At 52.1% G+C, this 23667-nt stretch overlaps 1 protein-coding gene across 2 annotated transcripts in view; it reads left to right on the top strand.

Moving 5' to 3' along the window:
• Positions 1–23667, top strand: part of CACNA2D2 (calcium voltage-gated channel auxiliary subunit alpha2delta 2) — a 133542-nt gene that overhangs the window by 80141 nt on the left and 29734 nt on the right. For both annotated transcript variants that reach the window (XM_081302085.1, XM_081302084.1), the window contains exon 4: positions 23369–23428. In XM_081302085.1, the coding sequence (XP_081158211.1) occupies positions 23369–23428 (60 nt within the window). The remainder of the gene's footprint in view (positions 1–23368; positions 23429–23667) is intronic.

Raw genomic sequence — 23667 nt, 5'->3', positions numbered from 1 at the left:
TGGAGGGCCCAGCCTTTCACCTGGACTCATTCACGTCCTGTGTCCTATTCAAGTTAAGCATCAGGTACACATTCCTGCCTGGAGTCCTAAGGAGCTTGATGCTTAAGCTTGCATCTTAGATCTCTGATTCCTGGCACTGGGAGGCCTCGGGGCCCTGCTTGGAGCTGGTATTTAGATGGGCTTTGGGGTCTCAGATCATCGTCCTATGTACCTGTAGAACCACATTGCCAAAGGGTTAGGGAGGAGGGCACCATGGGGTAGGAGGAGTACCCTGGGTGATGTGTTTTCACAACCAGCAAGGTGGGAGAGTTGGGAGGGCTTGGTCTCCACAGCCAGCAGGTAAGTAATGGGCACTTAAAGAGAGAAAAAGGACCCTTCTTGCCCAGCCTAGGCACGTGGTGACAGCCCAGTTTGGGGACTGGCCTTATAGAGGAGGCTCCAGACTCCACAATCTCCCTGTGATGGCACTGATCTTTCCTCATTACCCATGTGCATACCTGGTCCTCCTCTTATCCAATATTCTTCTGCTAATCTCATCTCCCTGTGTGACTTCCGTGTAATTAGCTCATTTTGCAGAATATTTTATCTGTCATATTTTCCTCTCAACTTTTTTCCTTTTCCCAGGAAAAGTTAGGAGGGGATGGGGTGGAAAGGTTTTCTGGGTATGGGGCTATCTCACAGGTCAGCTGTGGCCCCATATCTTACACACAGGGCCCACAGACGCTGACACACACCCCTTTGACACATGTCCCAGCCCCAGCCTGAGGAGCAGATGGAAGTCAGTAGGTTGGCCTGAGGGTGTCAGAGCCCTCTCAATGCCAGGAGGAAAGGATGACACAGTCCTGCCCCAGCCCTACCCCATGAACATATCCTACTCACATACGGGAACTGCTCAAACTGAGCCATATTAAGACTTAAGAAACTTAATGGCATTGCTTACCCATAGTCTGGCACTTGGTGGGCATGTGTGTGGCAGGTAGACTAGGTACAAATAGAAAAATGCCAGGGGGCAGGACACTAGGAAGCCTTTGTGGTCCAGCAGTTGGGTCAGAGCTGCACACGGCAGTGGACTATGGATAAGGTACTGTACAGTCCCCCTGAATGGGTGGCATGTACCTCCTCTCACCAGTACAACAGCCCCAGCCAGGGAACACTGGGCTTCCTCCTCTTTCCTAGGAGTTGGAACATCTGCTTCCTAGCAGAATGGGCAGCAGAAGTGGGGGTAGTTAGAACTTGGTGCTGCTGCCCCTGCCCACTCCCCAGATTCTAAAGCTGCCACCAGACCTCATCTGCACAGGGACCCTGCATGGTGCAGAGCCTGCTGCAGCAGTGCACCGGCCAGACAGCTGGCAAGACTGGGCTCGGAGCCCTCAGCTGACGTGGCCTACTTTCTTGCTCCCCCCAACACCATCTCCCCGCCTTTTCTTACTGTGACTCCCTCAGGACGTGAATTCTCTTAAACTTTTAATTAAAAACATTCTCCTTTCTCCCCCCAAGGTTTGCTTCCCTGTGATTTTCCTCTTAGAAGGAGAGATGGGGGAAGGGGAATGACAGACATGGAGTGGAGGTCAGGCCTCCCTGGGTGTCATGGAGGACCCGAGGAACCAGGGCCAGGCCCCTGTGAGGGGACCTCTGGCTTTCCAGTTCTGCTGGTGGAGACATTTTTGAGGGCTCCAACCCTGAGGGTCATGCCACATGCAGGGAATGGCATCACCTGAGGGCCTTCACAGTTGCTCAAGGACATGGCACAAACCCACTAAGCGAGCCAGGGCTTCTCCAAAGTGAAGGAACCCTCTGCTTTCCTATGGAGGTACTGTTTACTGTGATGGCCTTGGGGTCACACCTGAGCCCATTGGTTGCAGGTTGGGGAAGTGCCCACAGGGTCATTTATCAGGCAAGATGTAGCCCAGGGTTGGTGTCATGGGCCTTGAGGTCACCAACTGGGTCACTATAGCTTCACGTGTAGAATTCTCAACTCAGAGCTCAGGAGCATGATGTCAGGTCCCGGCTCACAAGATCAGGGCACCAGGGATGCCAGGGACACAGGTCCTTGACATCAGGGAACTAGAACAGCATTTCTAATTATGGAGCTAAAGGGAAATGCCCTACCTCCTCTCTCCCGGCAGTGGTCCATTAGCAATCCCTGACTCTGGAGGGAGATACTACCATGTTCTCAGTTGGAACTCACTAAATATCTGGAAGTTCTTCCTGTGTCAGACCATGATGCCTCTTGCTGAAGCCTAAGCCTGTTTTCTTAGCTCTATCTCTAGAGAACTTACTCTCTCACAAGTCCTCCTGGCTCCAGAGACAGAATTGAGCCCCCATCTTCCTCCCCCCACCCCGCATCTACAGGCTAAGCATCTCCATTTTAGAGCTTTCAGGCCCAGCCCAGGAAGCCCCCACAAACTCACAGGCTCACCCAGTTACATCCATGTGACACTCCTGAGATGCTTCTCAAGAGGATGCACCTCTCACACCCAGAGCAGAGGTCAGCACCCCCATCCCCCAAATGCTCAAGGACTCCCAAACTCTTGGTAGGCCCCTTCCACAAGAGAGAAACAGGGGCACCACAAGAGGTCTCTAAGGGGCCCCACCCTTCCACCTTTCTCTCCATCACCAGCCTGCAGCAGCAGCATTGAGCAGCCCCACAGAAGGAGCTGTGGTGGAGGCATTGGCCCTATGGGGCTAGAACAAGCCCCCTGACACTTGCCTTCCAGACTCTGTTAGACACCTCTCCTGAGATTTTTGCAATGCTTCACAGACCCTGAGGCCACCCCAACTGGCCCTGGGAGTGCTCAGGGACACATCTTCATGGAGGCGGGTGAGGCGATGGTAGGATTTGGGGAAAGGTCAATTAGAATTGGCTATGAGACACACAGGTACATGCTCTCCATAGACCAGCCCTGACCCAAAGAAGGACGAAGAGGACTCAGGTCCCAGTGACCTCAAGAAAACCTAATCCAAAGTGGGCAGCCTTGTGAACCAGTTTGACATCTGCCCACTCTAACCATGGCTCTGAGGGATTCGGTGCAGGGGAGGCTAAGCTGGAAGAGACCCAGAGAAAGGCACCTGAGCTGGGCAGTAAGAAGTAGAACAATGCCCAGGCAGAGGTGGGAGAAGAAGAGCATTCTGGGCAGAGGGAATTGGTATATGCACAAGCAAAAGCAGGAAGGGAATCCACACAAGGAGGGGTTGGGGACATGGCTTCACGGTAGAGCACTTGCCTAGTGTGCATGAGGCCCTGGGTTCAATCCCAAGCATTGTGGGAGTGGAGAATCCACACAAGGGACTGGGTAGAGGTGGGGCAATGTGCAGAGTAATGAAGGCAGAAGAGGTAGTGGGAGCCTTGAGTGTCAAACCTGGGGATTAAGACCCCAGGCATTGGGAGTCCTGGCAACCTTTTGAGTAAGGCAAGGGTTTTACGTATTCATTTTGCAAACATGTTGAGCACCTACTATATGCCTGTGCCTGTGTCCTGGTCCAGCCCCAGGCAATGCTCACTTCTTCTGTGGGTGATCCATGACTCTGGGGATGGCAGGGTGGGGGTGACCAGGGTGATCATAGAAGAGGAGCCTGGGTATCCCCCCACAGTGCAGAGGGGTATAACCTCTTCTGACCAGTGAGAACAAGGGTCTGGTCCTGTCCCTCACAGCAGTGCCATCTCCTGGCTGGCTCCTCTGTGGAGCCCACTAATTCCTAGGTCCTTCCTGCACCCCATCATGTTAGGTTCCATCCATCTGTCCATTCCCCAAGTATATTCTACGTGTCTACTAGGTGCCAGGTCCTGTACTGGTTGCTGGAGACTCCATAGTAATGGAGGCAGACCTGGTCCTGCATACAGGAACCTTGTGGTCCAAATGGGAAGGAGAGGATAGATGAGTAATATAAGACCATGTAATGGAGTATCAGAGGGGTTCCAGAGGACAAAGATAGCAGGGAGACAAAAAGAAGGTCTCCCCCTCCTCCACATCCCCAACTACAAACCTGGACCAAGCAGGGGTCAAGGCAGTGAGGAAATGGACCTTTCTCCTGGCTCAGGGTCTGAGTCCACAGCTTCCTGAAATCTGGCACTTCCCCTCCTCATTGTGTTCAAGACCACACCATGACTCCACAGCTCTGTGGCTCCAGCTAGGATCCAGGTCTCCTAAGTTTCCATTGAAGTTCAATATGGACCCTCTGCCTGTGCACTGTTCCTCTGACTCCTCTGCAAAGCCCATGGGGCCCTGAACAGAGCATTGGCCCATTCCCATGCCATCTCCCCTCAGCAGGGGCATTCTGGAACCCACAGTGGGGTGCACCAAGTCTACAGGCATACCATGATTTTCCCCACAAAGGAGCCCCCAAGCTCACAGCCATAACAATGGGTAAGAGAAACCTTCCCTAGGACTCATGCACGAGGATGGCCTATGAGTTGTGAAGGTCTCAGCCAGGCTGCTTCTGCCAGTCCTGGCACCCCTCTTTCCTTCCTGGGAATCTCTCCTCTCATGTGGCATCCCTCTGGTTCTGCCCTTACATCTTCTTGCCCCTTCACTGCCCCCCAACTACCTTCCAGGAGTGTTTCTGGGTTCATTTCAGTAGCTTCTGACATTTCCAATTGGGAAGCCCTAAGAGATGGACCATGCCCTAAGCCCCCCATAGACCCAGGCTTGATGCAAGGAAAAAGAGGACTCAGGTCCCAGAGTGGGCAGTCTTGTAAACCAGCTTGACATCTGCCCCACTCTAACCATGGCTATGAGGGGTGCAGTGCAGGGGACACCAAGCTGGAAGAGTCCCAGACAAAAGGCACCTGAGCTGGGCAGTGAGAACAAGGAAACAGTTCCCAGGCAGAGAAGAGAGAGGAAATGGACCTTTCTTCTGGGCAGAAGGAATGGTATATGCAAAAGCATGGAGGCATGAGAATGTATCATAATAATCAGACATTTATTGAGCTCTTGTCTCATGCATTTGAGCGTCTGTGTAGGCCAAGTCCTTACGTTCATTCGTTTGTTTATTCACCAAGTAGTTACCAAGTACTGGATATGCAGGCCACTGGGATGGGAAAAAGAAAAAAACAAACGTAATTGTCCCTGCCTCCAACAGCCTGTTGGGAAATTGCAGGACAGAGTAGCAAAGTCCTTGATGAGGACACACAGTCACTGTGGGGGCCTAGAAGGGGGATCTAATAACAACATACGGGCACTGCAGGACCCCGAGGAAAGGAATGATGGAAGACACACAGGCTCTGTGGGAACCTCAAGGAAGGATCTGGCCAGTACTGAGGCTTGTTAGCAATTTATCTTTTGTTTATCAGTATTTGGTACCTGATCTTCAGAGGTCCTCATCACTGGGAGGCCCCTTCGCCCCAAATCTACATCCTTCATCGTACAGATGGTAAATCTGAGGCCCTATGCCCTGAGCTCAAGTCTCCAGAATTCTGTTTCAGGAGTGTAATTGTATTGGCAAGGCTTTTCCATAGCCAAATCCAATCCTGGACTCACACAGACTCAGGCCCCTCTGCGTAGCACCTCAAAGTGGAATTGCAGGCCTTGGAGGGTCCTATTTGGGAAGAGCCAGCCCTGGTTGGGCCCCCTTAGAGTGGAAGCTGTGTCCTTCTCCAGCCAGCAGGAACAACTGCATACTTTGGGTATTTCTTTGGCCCTCGGTATCCTGCCACAGAATAGCAACGTGATTCCTAGCTTGCCTATCATACAGGGCAGTGGTGAAAAGGGAGAGTGCTGGCCTGTGTCCTGCTGGGGAAAAGTGGGACTGCCCACCCCCCATGACAGCAGGGCCAATGACTGGCTTTCCCTCCACCTCAGTGGCCCTGAAGCCATCCATCACTTACAAATTCTCTTCATTTCTAAATAAAATGATTTGTTAATTTGAGTGAGTGATCGCCACTCGTCCGACCCTCTTCGCAGGCCCAGGAACAGCTTGTGGGCTCCTGGAGCCCTGCGCCGCAGGCCTGGCGCAGACTTGGAGGGGTTGTTTTTGATTTAAATGTGAATTGAATGAGGAGAAAAATGTTTCTCTTGGCAATTCCATAGGAGCTCGCTCTTCTGACAGATGTTGGAGTTTATTATCCCATCGGGCCGGCGTTTTGTCGAGCAGAATTGCTAATTATTTCAGAGGCCCGGCCACAGCCGAGGAAGGAAGGGAGGCGACAGGCACGGCTTTGGGTGGCATCTGTCGACAGGCAGGCTCGAGGACGAGAGACCCAGCCTACCACCCCTCCAGTACCCTCCCAGAATCTGCAGACATTTTGGAGCAGGGATTTCCCTGCCCCTTGGTTTCTGTTTCCTGCAGTATCCTGGAGGAAGCAGCAAGGGTTGTTCTTGTCATCACTGGTCTGACCTCATGGTGAGGGGTCTGGAAGGTCACATTTGGGTTTTTGAATTGCTTGTGTGTTTAGCGGGTCCATGGGTGGTGGGTGGGCAAAGACTCCAGAGAGGGCTCAGTGTGTTTCTTCCTATGTAAAAGCCAAAGTCATCAGCTGTAAGGATCTCACCTGTTTGTGCAGGTGTGTGGCTGTGTCTCTTTGTAACCTTGGGCTCTGCGCAGGCCTGGAGAGGTTCGGCTTGACCATGTGCTGTGTTTGCAGGTCATGAGCTGCCTGGTATGATTTCGTGTCTCTGCTGAGATGTCTGTAGCTGCGCTGCATGAGCCTTTGAGGTGTGCTTCTCATTTCTGTCCCCCATGGCAAGGTGAAGGAGACCTTGGAAGCTACATGGCCAGAGGGAACTGAATCTCGAGAGGGATGGTCCAAGGCTAGTCAGGGTACCATTCAGGCACTCTAGGGGTACCCCAGATTTCAAGGGCCTCTGTGGTGAATTGACCAAGAGGTGGGTTTCATGGCGGAGATGTGGTCCTGGCCTCTAATCCATTCAACCCAGGAACCTTAGCCTCACTTGCAGCACCTCTCTCTAAGGAAAGCAGAGGAGCCCCCCCACTCACCCAGCAGGGCCTCCTGACTACCGCACAGCTCAGGTCTGACTCCAGTTGTTTCTGATCTGAGGACAGTAAGAATGAAGCAGCTCCTCCCTGCATTGTCCTCTGAGAAGCACCCCCACCTCTCCATCCTGAGCCTCCAGACCAGGGACAGGATGCCCTGACCACCAGCTCAGCTTTAGTCCAGTCCCCTCCCCTTTCCCCATCCCCCACCAGCTCTAGGCCAAATAAAGCTCAGCTTCCTAGGTTTAACACAAAGGCAGCTGGGCAGGATTTTTATAACCCTAATTAACACCAGATTCCCGAGGGTCTCAGCTCTAGAATCCTGATGCAGGCTGAGACCAGCAGAGCACAAAGCAAGGAGGGTCCATCCTAGTGCCAGGTGACAGGAGATAGAAATTCAGCCTCTCCCTGTCCCACATCTGGGTCCCTGGCAGCCACCCTAACATGAAGTACTGGGGAACCAATGGGGTGGGGGGTGCCCAGTCACCCCAGGCTGAGATCATGCCAGGCATCTCTGATTGACCATGTGTCCCTGGGAACCAGGCCCTTTCTCCTCTGGATAAAACTCCACCTTGACATCCTTCCATTAAATAGGGCATGTTCAGAAGAGAAAATTGCTACTATTTTCCCCTTTTACTTCACTGTCATCAAAAATTGATCCCATATTGCATCCTTATTTCAAAGAACGAGCTAAAAAAATAAAATAAAAATTCCCACTCCTCAGAGCGGCAGCTGCATCAAGCTTCCCACCACCCCCCACTCCCCCACTCCCCCACTCCCCCCAAAAAAAAAGAAAGAAAGAAAGAAAAGAAAACGTGACCGTTGAGGGAGGGTGCCTGCTGGGCCAGCTGAGGCTGACTTAGCTGTGAGAGGGCCCGGCACTTGACTGTTCAGGCAGAAGGGGTTTCGATCTGGTGAAACATGGTAGAGAATGGGGTAATTGGGGGAGGTTAATTTGGATCTAAATGGAGCGATTCGTTATCTCAATAAGAAGTGTCTCATTTTCCAGGGAGACGGCTGTGTCTGCCAGATGCCAGCCTGCCCGCCTGGCTTTGGGGTGGTAGCTTGGAGCAGGGCCTCACAGTCTAGCATCACCAAGAAATCCACCCTCCCTGGCAGGTGGGACGTGGGGGGGGGCAGTTTAATTGTACTTATTTCCCAGTTCATTTGGTAAAGTATTGAATGCTCTTTTCATAGAATATGAATACTAAGGAGGGGTCAAAAGGCAGGAGGACCATGTACTTGATCTAGTTGAGCTTACTGATTACCTCTGAGCATCCTGGAAGCCAAGAAAAAAAGAGAGTCCCAGGGTTTATATTCTAACAGAGGAGATCAGATATTTCGGTCAACTCCCCATGGGAGCCTGGTCTGGCTTGGAATGGTGTTTGGAGAGCTGTTCAGGAAGGTAACCCTCTTTACTAGAAGGGTCAAGGAGCTGGCATGTAGGTTGTAGTATGATCCTGGGTAGGTTTCTCCTCCCATGGCCTCAGAGCTTCATCTGTCTCTGCCAGGGGCTACAGGCAGAGGCTACAGGCTATACTAGGATCACTGGTCACACCAGTGTGACTGTCACAGGCTGCAGTGCTGCAGGACTGGCTCAGCAGTTGCACAAACTCAGATTTGGGTCCCAGTTCCTTCTCCCCAGCTTTGTGGACTGGGAACACTCACTAAATTGCCCTGACCTTGCTTCTTCTGAGAAATGGACAAGCAGCACTAACCTTGTACCAAGGGTTGTAATGGTCACCTGTGGACAATTGGGATCCCAAAGTCACCTGGTGAACAGTTGGTGGGGGCTGATGCATAAGATTTCACAGGCTGAGTAGGTGTCTAGCCTAGTTTGATTGCACTGGGATGAGCTGAGGTAGAGAATAAGCAGAAGCCCCTCCCCTGCACTGTGAACTCTGTAATGCTGGGACCAACTCTGACTCATATTGGGTCTCTAACACCCAGCACAGGCAATGAGTATCGTAGTTGAAAGAAGAAAGAAGAAGGACCCTCAGGGTCCCCTTCTCATTTATTCCACATTGTAATGTTAGTTGCAATGAGATAACAAAATAAAATGATTACAGGTGAGGATGAAGGCTGCGAGGTTAGTAAAGCAATGGACAAATTGAGGGCCCATGGGAGGAGAGGACCCCTGGATGGGAACCAGTCAGGTTCTAGCCAGGGAAGATCCATTTAGCCAGGTCTGAGTGGGCAAGTGATGGGGCCTGTGGGTCCAGGAACCAGGAGCCACTTCATTCGCAGCACCATCAGAAAGCAGACCTGTCCCACCTGTGCTTTAAGAGCACAAGGCTGGGACATGAAGGTATTATTCAACCAAAGGCAGGAATCCACCATGGGCACATGTGCCCAAGCATATACTGGCATTCATGCTTGTGCACATGCATATGTGTGCTATGCTCACATATGAGTTCACATGCACTTGAATATTTCCTTGTCTGCATACCTGCACATATCCACATGTAGACATATTTCCTCCTTCTCTAACTTCTATTGACCACAAATTCAAATGCCAGATGCCGCCTTAACACACAGCCCATTAAAACCTCAGACCTTTGACATCCCCCTGCTTAACATACCTCCCTCAATGGAGGACCAAGAGGCCCCCGTCACAGAGTGCCCACTTCCCCCGCTTTTGCTTGGAGGTGACCTTGGGTACAGGGGAGCAACATAGGGCTCCAGAGTGCCAGCAGGCCTGAATCAGACAGAGCTGTGGGAATCAGGTGGCCCAGAAGCCTCAAATACCTTCTTTAGTGCTGAGACTGAGAGCATCAGCTCTGTAGGCTTAGGGAAGGGATGTGAACCCACAGATAATAAGCAGGTTCTATGCTCAGCCTCACTGCTTACCCTTCACCCTAGGGGAGATCTGCTTTTTCCTGAGCCTTGGTTTCTCCACCCATGAAGTGGGGTGAAGGTGATTCACGGCAGAACTTTAGTAAGTCCTTGGCAGGTGTGTAAGGATTGTCCTGGGGCCTGTCTAGCCAGCCTAGAACTCCAGAGTGCTCCTCTGGAAGGTTGTCAGGCCCTGAGCTTCTGCCCCTCCAGACCCCTCTTTCAGGCAGAGGTCACTATTCTAGACAAAGCCAAGTGCAACTGCCTTTAAGAGGTCACTGAACTGAACATCAACAAACACACCCACACAGTACCCCACTCCACTCTGGATGCCTTGAGGGTCTCAAGCTGAGCTGGGTAGTAGAGCTGGGAGCTGGCCACAGGTGGAAGAGGGCTCCTAAAGGCCACAGATCCTTGGGTGACCTTTGGCAGGGCACAAAACTCCAGACCTCTTCAGAGGGTCTTATTCCACATTGTAAAGTTAGTTGCAATGAGATAACAAAATAAAATGATTACAGGTGAGGATGAAGGCTGTGAGGTTGGTAAAGCAATGGACAAATTGAGGGCTCTTCTGCCCCCCCCCCCGACCTAAGTCTGTACCCTGAGAAAGCAGCAAGAATTGGAGGCCACACAGGAGGACAAGTGCCTTAGAGCTTAAGCTCAGGCCTGCCAAGGTCTCTTCCTGTCCCCTGGGTCTCTCCTGTAGCCATACAGTATTCCCCCACCCAGGTTCTCTGACCTATGGCCATCTGAAGGCCATTGCCTCCTCAGAGAGGACTCAGGGTCTCTTTTGGCTGATCAGTGAGCAGAGATGGAAGACATACCCGCATGCCCCCAGACACAACCACATCCTTCCCTCAATGATCTGTGACCCTAAACCGAGTAACAATTGCTAAGACTGGCTTCAAACTTGTGCTCCTCCTGCCTCTGCTTCCAGAGTGGCTGGGGGAGTGCACCACCATGGTGAGCTTCTGTGTAACTGCCTCTGAACCTCTGTTTCCCCATCTGCAAAATGGGATAAAAATGGGACCTGCTTTGTAGGGGACCTCCAAGGAATAGAGAGCAGCAGCAGGGCACAGCATGTGCCCAGTGGCATCACCACTGACAACAGACAGAGCTGGCACCAGGTTCCACATGTTCTCCTCCAGGCACAAGAATTCCCAGCTGACCTGATTATTTCAGGAGTACTTCTTACTCAAAGCCCCCATGGATCACCCAATCATGAGTCTCCCTTCCCTAGAAAACCCTACCCCTTCCCTGCAGCTTGCTCTGCTCCTTCCTCCATGGTTACCCTCTAGACAGCCTGGAGGTCCACATTCCCTCCTGGATGACATCTTACTCAGGCCACCCCCACCCTGCCTTTTGGGGGGGATGCTGGGGATTGAATGTAGGCCCTCGTACAGGCTAGGTAAGCAATTTACCCCAGCCTTCATAAACCCAAGTGCCTGTGGCCTCTGTGTATCCAAAGCTTCAGTTCCCCTGTGTTTTTTCATTCATATGGCTGGGCTTCCTGGGTGAATGCTACCATTTTCCCATTTTATAGAGAGGAAAACTAAGGCCAGGAAAGCTGAGGTCACTTAGAATGGATCCAAGTTCCGTGTGGGTTCTTCACAGGAAGGGTCTCTCATACAAAATCTAATCCAAAGGGCTGAGAAGACCAGAGGCTGAGCCAGCTGGGACTCAGGGGTCCCTTTCCTGGGAGATGGCATGGTGTAGAACTGATTCCCAGACCCTCATCCCAGAGAAGAGGGACTGCAGCTTGAGTGGAGATGGAGGTGGCAAAAATGCCCTAAATAGGCAAAGCATGTGCTGCACGGTGCTGCGTCACCCTCTCCAGATGGTGCCATGGCTCTGTGGCCGTTGCTAGGCATCAGTAAGGCCCAGGTGGGCCCTACCTGTCGTGGAGTGGCCACGCAGCGTGGGGTGGGCACGAGGCCCAGGCAGGAGCAAGGCCGCCTCCGCTTGCCCGCCCTCCTCTCACTTGGCAGCAGCGTGCAGAAGCCATTAGCGCCTGGCAGTCCGTGTCCCACAGCTCTGACAAACGCCTTAAATGTTGTCGCCGCGGCTCCAGCTGTCCTGCCGGCCGCCTTTACTCCTCATAATAACCAAGTGTCGAGGCTGATTGCAGCAGCAGGACGCAGCCTGTATTCAGAGCAGCTTTTACACTGGGCGTTTCTACCTGGCAGCAGGCTGTGCCCACCCTGCCCTCCACCTCCAGGCCTTTGTCTGCCTGTCACCTCAACCTGGGTCCCCAGCATCACCCCCAAGCCAGCCAATGTCCAGCTTTGTGTCCGGGTTGATGTCCATGCTACTACCATCAAAACTGCAGGGCAGCAACAGGGTGGGGTCTCAGCCATCCACACCCAGCACAGCACGAATCTAGGTTGGAAAGACCAGGCTCCAATTCCCCACTTTTCTGTGTAACCTCTGCATGGATCCCTGACTTTATCTTGGTCCAGCCTCCTCTCTTGGCATTGATGTCTAGGGAGGCAGAGAATGGTTAGAGCCCAGCCCTGGTGTGGATAAAGTTGGAGTCCTGTTTGAATTATGCCATTCGATAGCTGTGGTGTTGGGCAAGTGACTCACCCTCTCTGAGCCTTGGTGTCCTTGTTGGTGGAATAAAGAATAATGACTTGAGCTTCACGGGGCTTAGAGGAAGCATTGTGTGAAACAACAAATGAACATTGAAATGATACCCTATGGGAGAAGCTTGCCCATGCTGGTGAGTACAAACACTGTGGCCTGCACGGACTGCCCCAGCCTCACCTGCCCTCCTTCCCACAGAGAAGCCCACTCTTTCCCACTTCCACATCTTTGCCCCTGCTGAGGATCCTACTTGGAATCCCTTTGCTTTCCCCTTCCATTTGGCCTTGTCCTTCAATTTTTGTCTGCTGCCCCATCTTCTTAAGGCTTAGTCTACCCATAACCCTCACTCAGGATGTTCAACATTGACTTCTTGTTGTCTACCTTTATTCTCACACAGTCCTGTGAGGTTCTGACTACTACCAGCCCCATTTTGGAGATGAGATCATCAAGATTCAGAGAGTGGCCTCAGCCATTCATATCACACACATAGCTTCTGGCTCTGTCTCATAGGACATCCTGATCTTTCACTGATCTTTCTTGGTTCAGCCCCAGGTTCTGCTGGAATCAGGAGAGTAACTAAGCCCCACTGTCTCTAGGAGCTCTGGACAAGCACTCCACTTCCTTCCTTCCTGAGGCTCCTAGATACAAGCTCTAGTATCAGGGACCGATTGGGGTTGATTGTGAGGTCCTGATCACGGAATCACTTGTTTACACATTCTCTAACCCACGGATGATACTGGAGGGTGATGGACAGAGAAAGGTGAAGAGTGAATGGTTTCTGTTCATCCGTCTTCTCTCAGGGGTGCAGGGGTGATGATGCAGGTAGCAGTGGGGAAAGTCATGGTGGTGGTGACCACCAGGAGACAGGAAGTACTGATAGAGGTGGCCACAGAGGCGATGGTGATAGCGATGGCAGTGATGAAGGTGATGGGGACAGTTAAAGTGGTGACGGAGGTGATGTTGGCAGTGGAGTTGGTGGTGATGGTGGTGGGAGGGACATTGACAATGAGAATGGAAGTCATGTTGGTGGTGTCAGAAGTAATGTTGAGAGTGATCATGAGGATATTGGTGGTAGTTAAGGGGGAACAACAGTGGTGATGGGGGTGATGGTAATGATGACTGGGAGTAACATTCTGGCAGTGGCAGGGGTAATGGTGGAATGTACTTCTTGGAGCAGTCTTCCAAGTAGCCTTCACCCACTCATGGGCCAGGGCCTAGCTGGAATCAGGATACAGTGGGGCTTGCTTGGTTCTCTTTTTATTTTAACCTCCAGTGAGCACAGCCTTCTGGGTAATGAGATGCAAATTGACAGAAAAGACAATGAGCCAGCCTGCGGCCGGTGGGGCAGCTTTTAGAGTCAGACTGATTGCCTCGGTGCCAATTTGCATGGTATTAGCTGTGCACATCTCTTCCAACAGGCTCGTGCATTTCATCAAAGGTCACCCATATGGTTGCATCCTATAAAAGGCGGCGACCTGTGACCCCCCAGGCCAGGGTCAGGAGCAGGACCACTCTGACCCTATCCTGAACAGGATTACAAGATGTGGCTTCAGGGACTGGGGTTGTGGCTCAGCAGGAGAGTGCTTGCCTCGCACGTGCGAGACCCTGGGTTCGATCCTTAGCACTACATAAAAATAAATAAGTAAAATAAAGGTACTGTGTCCAACTACAACTAAAAAAATAAATTTAAAAAAAAAATGTGGCTTCAAGGAGTCTGTCTGAGCCTGTAGGGAAGTACAATGGATGAGGGGCTTCATGGTTAGCCAGGGACAGGCCAGAAGTCAGGCCCCATGAGGGACAGGCCTCGGAGGTCTGTTTTGGCCAGCATCATATTTCCATCTGAGTGTGATAAAAAGGTGATAAATAGGCCTCAGGCAGGAAAGAGGCAGTCCTGGCCTGGAATGCCTCAGTACAGGTCCAGGCTGTGTCCCTAACTGATACAGTGGCCTAGGAAGGCCCTCCAGACCTTGACGACCCTATTGTGTGTGAAGCCAGTGGGCTGCTGACCTCATGGACTCCACTTTGAAGGTGATGGTCATCAAGGCAGGCCTTGTCTGTGGTGCTCATCAAGAGTGGCCCTAGTCCAGTTCAAAGTCACATATTGCAGCCTTCTGAGCAGGCCTACTGTCACTGTCACCATAACTCAAGACTATGCCTGGGATCATTCTTGGAGTGTGACCCAGGAGGGCCTAGGCAGAGCACCTCAGGCACCCTGTTGGCAGCCCTCTTGCCCAAACCTAACCCTGTTGGCAGCCCTGCCCATCCCTCCAGTCTCTGTCCAGGGTCCTGAAATTTGGGGCCCAACCTGCCATGGAGTCCCTGCTACCAAGGTGGGCTAGGGGCCCCCCCACTGCTGCCCTTGCTCTCTGAGACCTGAAAATCTTTTGACCCTGTACAACTCATGACTAGTACTCCAGGCCTGTTCCACAGGACAGGAAATAATAGTGCTGGGGCTCTCCCCTCTCCCCTCCATCCCCAGCTTGGCCAGTGCCCCCTCCAGCACATTCCGGTGCCCATTCAGCCCCACCTCCCTCTTCACTGTCCCACTCTTTCTCCTGAGGTTGGGCCTAATCAGAGCTAATCAGAAAATTATGAGCTGCCTGATTACTGATTAGATTCCTAATGTTAATAGAGTCGAGAAGGGCCTGCTTGGGCTGTGTTTTAGGAAAAAGTACAAAAATAACATCATGGGAAGGGAACATGGTGGCTGGGTGGGGGCTCAGGCTCTAGTTGGGTTGGGGGGCTTGGATTCAGCTTTCTGGCGGAAATACATTCCATAGCAGAGGGGCTTCCTAGCATTCCAAATTCCTCCAGTGAATTTGCGAATCTAAGCAGCTCTCACTGCAGAGTCCTCTAGCAAATCTGTGTTCAGGTCAGCAGAACTAAATTGCTGTGGGAAGAAGTTAGGTGGGGTATTAAAAAGGTGGTACACCTGGTGGTACACCACGTGACAGCAGGGCCATGCCACATTGGTCCTGCTCACTGATTGCCTAGTACAGACCAGGCCCATAATAGGTGCTCAATAAATATCTGTTGGCAAGAAGGAGAGAAGGTCACATTAACCCCTTCTTGTAGGAACTGTCACCATCCTGTGTCCTGTCCTTTAGCCACGGTGAGGTATAGAGACACATGAGAAGACTTCTTTGAAAAGGATGTTGAGTGAGGTCATGATAATGCACTGGTCTTAGGCCAAGGCAGGGAGCATCTGCTCCCCAGTGACTCAACTTCTGTCCACCTCCTCAGCTTTATATTCCCACAGAACCCAGTGGCTTTTGCTTGCTGACCATTTCATTGCTGATTTATCAGCAGCTGGATGTGACTGGTGGGTTGCATTTTCACAAAGTCCAAGATCAGCAGTTCAGACCCCAGAGGCAGCCATATGAGCTCCTCTGCCTGGGCACCAGTGATATCCCTACTTCAACTCAGCCTCACCCTATGTACCTTCCCCTGTACCATCTTGGATCCATGTTCTCTGTTATTAGTGCTATTACTGGCCTGGCCTCTGTCATCTCTATCCCAGGAAATCCAGGGCCTCCAAGCCAACAGGCCCCTGAGGGCACCTCCTGGTTCGTCCCCTGCTCCATTGACCGTAATGGGAACCTGAGGCCACTCCGCACTTCTATACTGAGCTGGCCTGTGTCCAGCACTGGAGCCACATAGATCAATGAATCAAGTGTCTGGCCTTGAAGGACAACATTTGGGATGGAGTCAGATGCATATGCAGTGATCGGAGCCCCACAGGGATCCTGGAACCCAGCCTGTCAAGGCACTAAACTTCCTGGAGGAGATTCCCAAAGACCAACTCTAAAAGATGAGGTAGAACAGGACAGTGAGGGGAAGAGAAAGATCAGTCCAGGTTCAGGACACAAATAAGAGTACAGAACCTAAGTATGGCAAGAAGGCAGAGTTCAAGCTCAGCATAGTGGAAGAATGCTGAGGTTAACAGGGCCCTATCAAGGATGGCAACAGGAAGGAAGGCATAGTCAGGGCACCCAGAAAATTGTCAGGGGTACAGGAGCAAAGGTGAGAGTACAAGAGCCTCTGGAGGTTCAGGAAAATGAGTTCATGCCAGATAGCTTGGGTTTGGGGTTCTAAAGTTGGGTTGGGGGGCTCTAGAAAGGTCTAGCCCGAAAGGTGAGAAAGAGTCATAGGAATGGGGACTTCAGTGGGACAACTTTGGTGGGGTTGAATGGGGATACTCTGTTGGGCCCTGGGTTCCTGCTGTGGCAGGACCAGGTTGGTGGTTAGGCTGAGATGCTGGGGGCAGTGGATAGCAGCTCCCAGCAAAGGTAGTGCTGAGGAGAGAGACAGCCCATGAGCACAAACTTCAGAAGAAATAGGTCAAGGCAAAGTCAGAGGGCCCATGTGCACCAACATGGGGGACAGTCAGGAGGCCCCTGGCGGGGGGGTGGGGGGCGGGTGAAGCAAGGAAAGGGGAAATCCAGAACCTGGGATTATGACTCCAAAGTGAGTCCACATCCTGCCCTCTATCCATGCCTGCTTTCTGACCATCTCCCCACAGCCCTGGGAGGGCAGAACAGGGTTCTATTTCCCATTTTATAAGTGAGAACAGGAGCCAAGCACATCCAGTACAGATGCAGCAGGGAGTGAAAGAAGGAGCCTCACAGGACAGGCAAGGCTGAACATGCATCCTGCACCTCAGGAAAGCAAAGCCAAAGTGCATCCCATCACAGACCATGCATAATCTTTGGTCCTGGCCAGCCCCCCTCTGCCCACCCTAGGTCATGTCTCTTCTTCCCTCAGAACTCACCAGAATCAGGAGTTGGGACAGGACCTCCCCTCAGAAGGTCGTGGTACCCATAAAACTCTGAGCACATCATGTGAATGCGGATGGCAGCAGTCAGAGCTATTGAGGTGACCATCCCTTATGTAGCAGGCATTGTTTGTCAGTGTGTATGCTGCTCCCAGACCACAAGTTGTGTAGAGATGGAGCCAAGCTGGGATTCTCCTGCTTCCTGACTGCCGATGTACTTGCTTGGAGCAGGATGTGGACAGACACACCAATGCCCGTTCAAGGCCAAGGCTATAAGAAGGAGACACCAACAGACCAGAATCCTCCTGACCCTGCCTGCCTTTCTGCCCCTATTGTCAGCCCTGGAGCTCCAGCTTCCTCCTTGCTGAGCTGTATCTTGCTTCATTATTATGCAGATATTTTAATTATGCAGATATGTTTTTAGACAGTTTTAAATATGTATATTATTTACTCATTAGACCATAACAGCTCTGGAAATTGGAAATCTGTATTTAGTATCTATCAGTGCACAATACAGAGCTAATACAGAACCCACGGTTAGGGGGGAAAGTAGGTGATACAGTGCGAGAGGGGAGGGCTGGGCTAGGCAGGAGCTACTGGGTACCTCCTCCTGGGATCTGGACCCAGTGACATCAAGGTTGAGGAGTGGGCTCAGGGCAGCATCTAGAAGGACAATTCCTGATCCCCTCTCTTGGAAGAAGTTGCAAAGGAACCATTCCTGGGGCGTGGGAAGGCAGCTGAGCCCAACCAACCAGCTGTGTCCAGACCAACTCCCTTCCTAGAATGTTCACTCTCCAATATTGCTGGTCTTTGGCAGCATGTAGATGGGAGATGCCCCCTGTACCGTGTTCTCACTAGAGGCCTAAAGTAGTAGCACTAGTACTCTAAACCTCACTCCTTCAATTGAAAAAAAAAAATGCACTTCTTATATGTCTTGCATTTCTTCACCTGGTGTTGGGTTACCTGCACCAGTTGGTAATCCTTGGCATAAGCTGGAGCCATATCTATGTTAGCCTGTCATTGTTACCTCCTTCCCAGCCCTCTGGCAGTGTTCTCAGGGCATCTGTATGGTACTGGCACTCTGCCCTGGGCTTGCTGCCCCCAGCTTCCTCCTCATAGCTCCCCCTCCATTATAGCTTCTGCCTGACTCAGTCACCAAAGCCCCAGATCTTAACACCCTGCACCCCACAAGTTTAGGCCTTTTAGTCTAAGCCACTCGTATCCTCTTGGAAGCAGGAGTAGCTGTAATTAAGTCCAAAAAAGACTCTTATCTTTTCCTCTGGGCTGTACAGTTGAACAAGTCCTATTTGATGGGCAGTTACTCCTCAGCCCCTTGGGCACCAGCCCTGGGAAAAGGGGCTCCCAGGTAAAGCAGGGAAGAAGGAGGCTGAGGAGAAGTGGGGCATCAAGCCTGGCAGGAGGAGGGGGCTCTCTAAGAGGATGGCATGCCTGAGGGCTCCAGCCCCCAACACTCCAGCCCATCCCCTTCCAACATGCAGAGTCCTTACCCTCCAGGTGTCGGTCTCTGAGGGGTGCCCACGATAGCCCCAGGTCCCTTATGTTGTCTGTCTGTTATCTCATGTTGTCTGTCTCATGTTGTCTTCTGAAGCTAAGGATGTTTAACTTAGTGAAATTTGAAGGTACTAGTGGAGGGGCCGCTCCCCAGGGGAGTATTGTCGCCAGCCCCGCTCACTGCCAGACCTCTTTTTTCTTGCCTTTTCTTGTAACAACAGTTCCCGGAGCTGAGGGAAATTGATTGTTAAGTGAAACTCTCTTATAATTGCCTCTGAAATGCCCGCTGTTATCATGATGGACTTGGCTATGAGCCTACTGTGGTTCCCTCCAATGCCTTGACCAAGATGGGGAGACGTCGCAGGATAGGCAAGGCCTTGTCAGTGACTTCACAGCAGTAGCTCCTCTTGGGCAGCCCTCACCCCTCAAGAAGTGCTGAAGAAAAGAGACACACATCTGGGGCCTCCCACCTGCCAGACTCATCATAGGCCTCCACCCAGGTACAGAGACATCCTGACCTTGACTTAGCAGACATTCACTGTACACCTACTGGATGCCATGGCCAGGTGACTGTAAACTTGAGAGCCACTACATACTACCCCCCACCAAACTCAGTGTTCAAGGGGAAGATAGACCCAGGATTCCCTGAGTGCTGTGACGAGGACAAGTCGGGGCCTGGCAGAGGTTAAGGAGTTTTCAAGGATGAGAGAGTGAACCAGGCTAGAGGAGTCTGGACGGGAGTGGATAGGAAGGGGCAGCATGTGCAGGAGCCTGATAGCAGGAAGATCAGGGACCACAGGTGGCACCAAGAGCAGAATTCAGAGTCCAAGAAGAGAGCAGCTCCCCGGGGAACCAGCACTCGGGGTCAGGGCTGGGAATGAGCACATCTTTCCCAGACAATCAGGCACCCCAGAGACAAGACCACGCTGTGACTCCAGTTTGACCCCTGCTGTGCTGAGCATCATGGTAGACTCTCCCCTCACCTCTGGGCCTGTTTCCTTTTCCATCCTGCCTGCCCAGGCCCATCAGGAAGACATGGGAAAGGGTAATTTTTTCAGTGGGAGGGAAGTGCTAGGAGGATGAAACTTGGAGCAGAGTAAGCATGGCCTTACAGCCATGCCTGAACAGATCTGGGGTCTATGAGGAACCCATACAGGAATCTAAGGCTCTGAGTACCTGGCCTGGACCAGGAAGGTGGGGCTAAGTTCAGAAAGGTCCCTGCCTGAGGACATATCCTGCCTGGCAAAGGAGAGGGGGAGCCCATGGGTTGCACAAGGGCAAAAGGAAGTTTTCAGAGAGGATATCACAGTATGTATCAGTGGCCCAGTCTGAGAGGGCTGACCTGGCAGAAAGAACAAATAAGAGAGAAAGTCCCAGATGTGAGCAAAAGTCTACAGGAGGAAATCCCACTGGTCAGGCTGCCTAAAAGCAGCTGTTGACATTGAAGGAAAGGGATTGCCACGAACCTACCCACCCTCTTAGTGGGTGCAGTCACTATCTCCAATTCACAGAGCAATGAAGGCCAGAGAGGTGAAGCCACTGCTTGAAGAAGCCACTTTGAACCCAGGCCAGGGCTTCAGGCTGTGATCTCCACTCAAGGTCCCTGGTGCATACTGTGGGTGGTCCTGGGCCTCTCACCTCTCATCCTCAGCCTAATGGGACCTTGGGTAATTGTAGTCTACCCCCTCCACCCCAACCAGCTACCTGGCCCTTCCTCCCACACCAACGAGCCTGCCTGTTTAGCAGTTTCCACACGTCCAGCGCCCAGGGATGGACTGATTGATCTGTAACACCGAAAAAATAATAATGGCTTGATCGTTACTGAGGATTAAAAGTAATCCTTTCACTGTGGCTATTGCAACTCCGTTATTCACGAGTCAGCGGGCCGACCCAGGCCTTTGAGCCCACGGGACTCCATGAGCTCAAGGAGGCTTGGGGCTAGGGCCCTCCCTCTCTGGGTCTCCCTCGCCTTTTCTTCTAGGTTTTTGGAAACAGAGGGGCCTATGGCCTGTGGCCTGCATGTTCTTGTAGACTTTGACTCTCACCCTGAGAGAGTGAAGAAGCTGGCATTTCCTGGCCAGGGGTGGATGTAGAGATGAAAGGGACAGTAGCCTGCTTTGGAGATTTTTATACGAGTGTCAATTTGGTGTCTGAAGTCCCATCTACTCTGTGGCTTTTCTATGGCTAGAATTTGACCCACTCTGACCCAACTTCATCCATATGAAAGGCAGTTGCCTCCACAGACACTTACAGAGACTCCAGGCCCACTCTTAGGTCCCTGGGAAGGTAATGGGCCACTGGGTAAGGAAAGAGGGGACACAGTGATTGTTCAAGTGTCACCCCTTAAATGCATCTTCAGGGGCTGCCTCTTCATGCTTTACAGTTCTTCCAGGCCAAGTGCTGAGCTTGGTACTGGTACATAGTAGGCATTCAGTTAATAGTAGTGATAAATGTTGTTAACTAGACATGCTGCACTATAATGTCCTCCATCATCCATCCCCGGAGTTTGGGGTCTGGAGAGTATTTTTTATTTAGGCCAAGAGGAAGCCCAAAAATGGAAATGAAAGATAGGAGTCAGGCACAGGTGAGCCCTACAGGACCTCAAGAAAGCATTACCTTCTACATGCAGAGCAATAAGTGGGGACAGGGGACAGCCACACAATCACATTCTAAGATGAGGTTTCAGGTATTAAGCAGGGAATAGATACAGAAGGACAAAAGAGGACATAGGTTCCTGGTGCAGGACAGAGCCTGAACCAATGGGTGAACAGTAGGTGGTTTGATGATGTCAGATGTGGAAGGTAAGAGGCAGAGGTTCCCAGGTGGCTAGGCCTGTTTCAAGAGGAGATGGTTGGAGTTCAGATGCATTGATTGAGTATCATCCCAAAGAAATGCTCGGGTGAGGAGCAGGATTGGAGGCAAGTTATATGAGGCCTGTGGCCCCTGAAGCCCCAAGATATGAGACTGGGTTAGGGGGTCAGAGGATAGTATAAGTCTCACCCAAGCAGGTCCTGCAGCAAAAGTGGGAAGAGGACAGGAGAAGGAGGTGGAGGCCAGGAGAGGGTCAGCATTGTGAGATGAGGGGCTTTGACTCAAGAAGAACTTTCTTACCCTGTTCCCAGACACCAGCCTAATAGACTTCAATGCCCTTGGCCTGAGGAAGAGGGGGAGCCAAGCCCAGCAGAAGTGGAGATGGCTCTGACAGCCCCTCACGTTGCTCCAGGAGAGTGGTAGCCTCAGTTCTACATGAGGCTCCCTCACTCCCCCCTGCCCCACTGTTCCATGCTTCAAAGAAGAAAAAGCTGGTCTCCCATTTTTCCCTAACAGGCAGCTGTCAGGCTTTATTAGACCCTCTCTCTGGGGCCCGCGTGCCACATCAGGCCTGAATTGATGGATGGGGATGAGGTGTCTTGAATAACAAGGGACCAGGGCCTTCTGAGGATTGCTGGAGGCCTGGAGGCAAGACTGTACTCCACCCAGAGGATGAGTGGGGTAGGGTGAGGGAACAGCTTCTTTGGGCATGGTGGGCCCCACAGCGGGTGGCCTTTGGACCTTAGTTATGGGCTGAGCAAGGTGGATGTGATGATGAGAGCTGGCCCAAGGCCACAGCCTGACCCAGGCTCTCTGTGTGATCCTAGGCGGGTTACTGGCTAGTCCATGCTTGGGTATCCTCATCTGAGGAGAAGCCATAATGGCACCATGTCAGACACATTGTGAATAGTAACAGATGAACATGTGTCATGGCTGCAGGAGGGCATGGCATGTGGTGGGTGGCCAGTCCATGATATTGATTGGAATTAGGATTAACAAGACATCAGTGAACTCAGCTCTACAGGAAGCCTCAGAGGCCAGACTCAGTTCCATCCTTGGGAGCCTCAAAACTTCCTGAGGGATAGGTAATCCATGGTGCCCAGAGGGTGGCCAGGTTCTGGTGCCTCCTGTACAAGCCTTTCTGATATGCTGAGTTGCCACAGCACTAAGCCTCCTGCTCCTAGCTACTCCTGCTCTAGTGATTCTGCCTGTTTGTGTCAGGGTCTCCAGACTAATCTGTGAAATACAGGGCTGTATCTGCCACATCTCCACGCGTCAGCATAGTCTGGAACTGAGCGTGGCCAGTGACAGGTGTAGCACAGATGGGCACACAGCTATGCTCTCAGGGTCACTTTGCTCCCAGGCATAGAAACCGCTGGAACCAGCACAAAGGATGGGATAGGCTCTCATGGATAGAGGGCTTGACACCCCATGAGAGGGGGCTCAGGAAGCTTGAGAGAAGGCCAGTGGGCCTGGGTGAGCAGAGGTGGGCTATGGGCCTGGGCATGCTGAAGTAAAGGTGCACCTGAGACACTGTCACTTGTGGGGTTCAGCCTTAACTGGGGGGGCCAACCCTCATGTAGGTGGCATGGAGTACTCTCAGGCCTCCACAGGCCTGAATGCTCCAGCCATCATCCTCCGGGCAGGATACACTGCTGGGCTGAAGAGCGAGGAGTCTCACTGAGAAGCCACTCTGGGCCTTCTGTACAAGCATCCCTTCTCCTGTGGAAGTCAGCAGTGGCCAGGGAGGTTCCCTCACAGCTAGCTGAGCTGAGGAACCTCTGAGGGTCTGGTGGGATGAGGGAAAAAGAAGCCCTGAGCTGTCAGGCTTCTGGGAGTGCTGCACATAGAGAAGGTTGGGTTATGCATGGAGCAGGTAGCCCACCTCAGCCTCTAACTTCCCTGTCCTCTGTCCCTCAGAGACTGGCAGATGCTGCCGAGAACTTCCAGAAAGCCCACCGCTGGCAGGACAACATCAAGGTAAGAACCACAGCATCCTCACCAACAGGTAGGGTACACCACCCCCAGTAAGGTGAAGGTGAAGGCCAGGGAGCAGGAAGAGTGCTCTCCCGACACACTGAGGGTGATGTAGTTAGGGGTAGTAGAAGCTTATATCCAAAAATCCCAGGTTCCCCCTCAGTTCTGGTCCATGCACAGCTGATATGAGCTATCATCTCACTCCAGAGGAGTCATTGGACAGCCTGTGAGTAGACAGGATG

The sequence above is a fragment of the Spermophilus citellus genome (genome assembly GCF_964194105.1).
Source record: "Spermophilus citellus genome assembly, chromosome: 7".
Lineage (NCBI taxonomy): Eukaryota > Metazoa > Chordata > Mammalia > Rodentia > Sciuridae > Spermophilus > Spermophilus citellus.
This window is presented reverse-complemented; position numbering and strand designations above follow the sequence as displayed.